Raw genomic sequence first — 3,748 nt, forward strand, 5'->3', positions numbered from 1 at the left:
CGTCTTTGGACAGCAGGACTGTCTGGTGCAGAAGATGAGATGCTAGAGAGCCGTTATCCCGATCTCGTCTGGCAGATCTCTGTCAGGCTTTTAAAACCCTCCTGTTGTCCTCGGGTCAAAATGGCCGAGATTTGTATGTGTTTTCCCTATACACAGAAAATGAGGACAACAGGAGACTTTGGAGAGGAGCAGCGATTCTCGTCTCTCTTTATTCAGATTGCCACTGTCTATTCCCATGTGTGCCAAGACAAACCCAGTTCACTCAGCGTAACAATGAAATCCTCTGTGTGGTACGTACAACATTAGCCTTGAAAACAAAAACAAGAGCAGTTCTCTGAGATGTGTTTAAAGAGATAAATTATACTTACATACATCTTGGTGTTTAACGTAAGAAATACTCAAAAACATTACTGTATAAAACATTGAAGGCAGTGAAGGCAGTACAAATATGAACATATGTGTCGCTAAGGCCTTATTAAACTCCAGTAAAGTGCCTTGATTCTCACGTAAGATTAAGTTGAAATATTTTTTCTATCCTGCAGAACATAATATTGTAAAAGCTGTGGCTTTACTACAAGTCTGACTGCTGTTCCTGAACTTTAATTTGACAATCTGTGGTTCTATCTGTAAGTTTGTGAACATCTACGGTGTTTCTATGTTTTTATGTGATTTCCTTGTGTGTGCAAAACTCTTCACTGAACATTTTGTATCATTTTCTTGGCTCAGCCATATTTCTAACTTATCTTCAGGTCAGCTATTTTAGTTGTTTTTGGGGAATTACAGGAAAACATTTGTTTAATGTATTGCAGGCATGAGGTTGTCATAAGATTATAAATTTAAATTAGGCTCTTATTCATTTGTCTGTTTAATTGCCACCCAGCTTAAGCTGAATAAAATTATTCAAGTATATATATATAAAAATTTAATATTCAAATATGTGCAAGAAATCTGCTCCCATACTAAAATATCACATGTCAATTAGAAAAAAAATGTTTTTAATTAAAATGTTTGTTCATACTGGAGCCATTGTTTCCACTGTAGCCTTGCAGATAAAAGGTCTAATGTTTATTTCATGGCTTTGGGAAACCATGTAAACTGAAAAACATGAACATTTCTATTATATAATAAATTGAGCTAAATATTTCCTGCAAAGCAAACAATATTCTTATTTATGGTTTCATTTCTGTTTAATTACATGTACTGCTTTAACACTCTGAGTTATTTATTTATTTATTTAGATATTTTTTTTATTTACAATTGATACATTACAATTTGTTTTCTCTATTTTAACCTTCAAACTGCTTCATACTTTTGTAATTTTACGCAATATTTTTGTATTTTTAAATGTGTGTACATCGGTCTCAAAAATATTTTTCATTCCTGTCTCTGTAGCCTCTATATCAGTGGTTCTTAACCTGGGTTCGATCGAACCCCAGGGGTTCGGTGAGTCGGTCTCAGGGGTTCGGAGGAGCCTCTGCTGCGGAGATAAAGACACACTTGTGTAAAGTCGTGATGACGCCCCGCTTTGCCATCATTTGCTGCAGAGGATCACGTTACATTGCTTAGCCAATCAGAGGATCACGTTACATTGCTTAGCCAATCAGAGCTGCGGAGGAGCCCTGATTGAAGGAGCTCCACTCTCAGCATGGATTTGAGCTTGTGTCTTTAGTCGCATCTTTTTGGGGTTGCTACTGCCTCTAGTGGCGTGGGGGTGGTAACACAGCTAATATAATTACATTACTAAATCAGAATACGGCAAAAGTATTTTGTGTGTCGGCGGGGGGCGGGGGAAGGAGGAGAGAGAGGAATAAGAAGGGTTCGGTGAATGCGCATATGAAACTGGGGGGTTCGGTACCCCAAAAAAGGTTAAGAACCACTGCTCTATATTGTTTGACTTCCAGGTCATGTGTTTAAAAATAACAGCTTACAAAAATAAGCTCCCATTTTGTTTATCAAATAGTCCTTTATTATAAATGTTTTGAACGACACAATGACCTATTGAACATTTGGAAAATATGTTTAGAATGAGATGTTTAGAGCATAAATATTAACACAGGTGAGTTACTTTAATACCATAAAAAAATTGGAAATTAAACTTCGCAGTGAAGCGACTTTTATATTTTTGAGGAAAGAAAATAAATTCATAGAGTACCAATTTAACAAGATGGTTTAAATTTACAACTCAGATTTTTAACTTCATTTTTTTCATTCAGCCCCTTTCTATAAAGAGTATGTCTATAATCCTCTCTCTCTTGTCATATTCTGTTATTACTGGAAAATCCTGTCACTTCAACGAACTGTTAATGAATAAAAGGAACAAGTACTGGAACATTTTTATTGCAGTCTTGAGGTTTTTCAGATTGTGACTGCTTCAGCTGCTCTGCCAATTTTTTTTTTACATATTCCTTACATATAGTCCTTGAATTTAAAATGGGAGTATTATGTAAAATCAAACTGTTATTCACTCATCAAAAACCTACATAGGGTGTTGCTTTTATTCATTCATGCATGTTTGAGAAATCCTTGAATTTCCTGTGGCAGCCATCCAGGAGTGCCTAAGCTAGATTTATTGAGGTTATCCAAAGTAAATCCAATTAGCAGTGCAATAAAACTGACTTCATGCATTAGGCTTCATACGTCGTTTAGTCTTTTCTGAACTGCAGCTAGTGACACAAAAAACCACTGACACAACCTGACAAAAAAAAAACTAAAGCATAATATAAAGTAGGTCAGCATTAGGTTGTGTAAATTCTCCTTGTTTTATGTATTTTTCTTCACTCTATGCAATATTTAATCTATCACAGCATAATACCTTAAGTCTTTGTTTTTAATATCAAGACATGAGTTTTTCTTGTTTTTTTTGCATTGTTTTGTTTTCTTACACCGTTTACCTCATTTAAACCGTCTTAATGTCATCATTTTATATTTATGTAAAGATCCCACTTCGCTTAGAAACAAGTTAATTTCTTATTTTCAATCAGCACGATTTTAATTCTAGTGAAAATAATTAAGAATATCTAATCTTCCTACATTTTTTTATAGAATACTGGCATATCTAGCAAGAAATTAATAGACTAATATACTTAATATTATGACAAACTTTTCTTTAACATATTGGAGCCATCTACACAACATGTAACAGAAGATTTTAATGAATATTTTTATGATCATGACAGGAAGAAAAAGACTCACAATACAAAATCAAAAAGAACAAATGTTTGCATATGAGCTGAACCACGTCCTACTTCCCAGTAATTCTGAATTTCCTTCTGATTTTCAATATTTTCTGCAGCGAAGCTTTTATCTCTTGTGTCTGCAAAACATAAATGATTGGATTCAACATGGGTGGAAAAACAGAAGTAAGAGACAAGTTGATGATCCGGGCATTCGGATGTATTCTCGAACTCATAGTAAATGTGATTATTATCGGGAGGAAGTAGATTACCACCAACGAGAGATGAGCTGTGCAGGTTTTAAAAGTTTTTGCTCTCTCATGAGCTGCGGTAACTTTAGCCAAAACACAACCAATGCAGACGTAACTGGACACAATGAATAAAAAAGGGAGCCATAGAAGAAGCACTGGTAATAAATTACCAACGACTGAATTAGGAAAATTGTCATTGCAAGCAAGTTTATACAACTGGCCATGGTCGCAGAAATAGCTGTTAATGACCACAGACCCACAGAAGGAAAGCCTTGTAAGAAGGCCAACTGCAATTAAAGTACAAGTTATTACAAAAAGCCAAAA

The 3,748-nt window shown here is 35.0% G+C and overlaps 1 protein-coding gene across 1 annotated transcript; it reads right to left on the reverse strand.

Annotated features, from left to right (window-relative positions):
* Positions 1-3,196: 3,196 nt before the first annotated feature.
* On the reverse strand, positions 3,197-3,742 carry LOC108166078 (olfactory receptor 1J1-like; the record flags this gene model as incomplete). Its single annotated transcript, XM_017303640.1, has 1 exon — positions 3,197-3,742. A coding segment is annotated over one exon (501 nt), but the record flags the coding sequence as incomplete, so codon positions are not given.
* Between the last annotated feature and the right edge of the window lie 6 nt (positions 3,743-3,748).

Source organism: Poecilia reticulata, unplaced genomic scaffold, assembly GCF_000633615.1.
Source record: "Poecilia reticulata strain Guanapo unplaced genomic scaffold, Guppy_female_1.0+MT scaffold_1252, whole genome shotgun sequence".
In the NCBI taxonomy this organism is placed as follows: domain Eukaryota; kingdom Metazoa; phylum Chordata; class Actinopteri; order Cyprinodontiformes; family Poeciliidae; genus Poecilia; species Poecilia reticulata.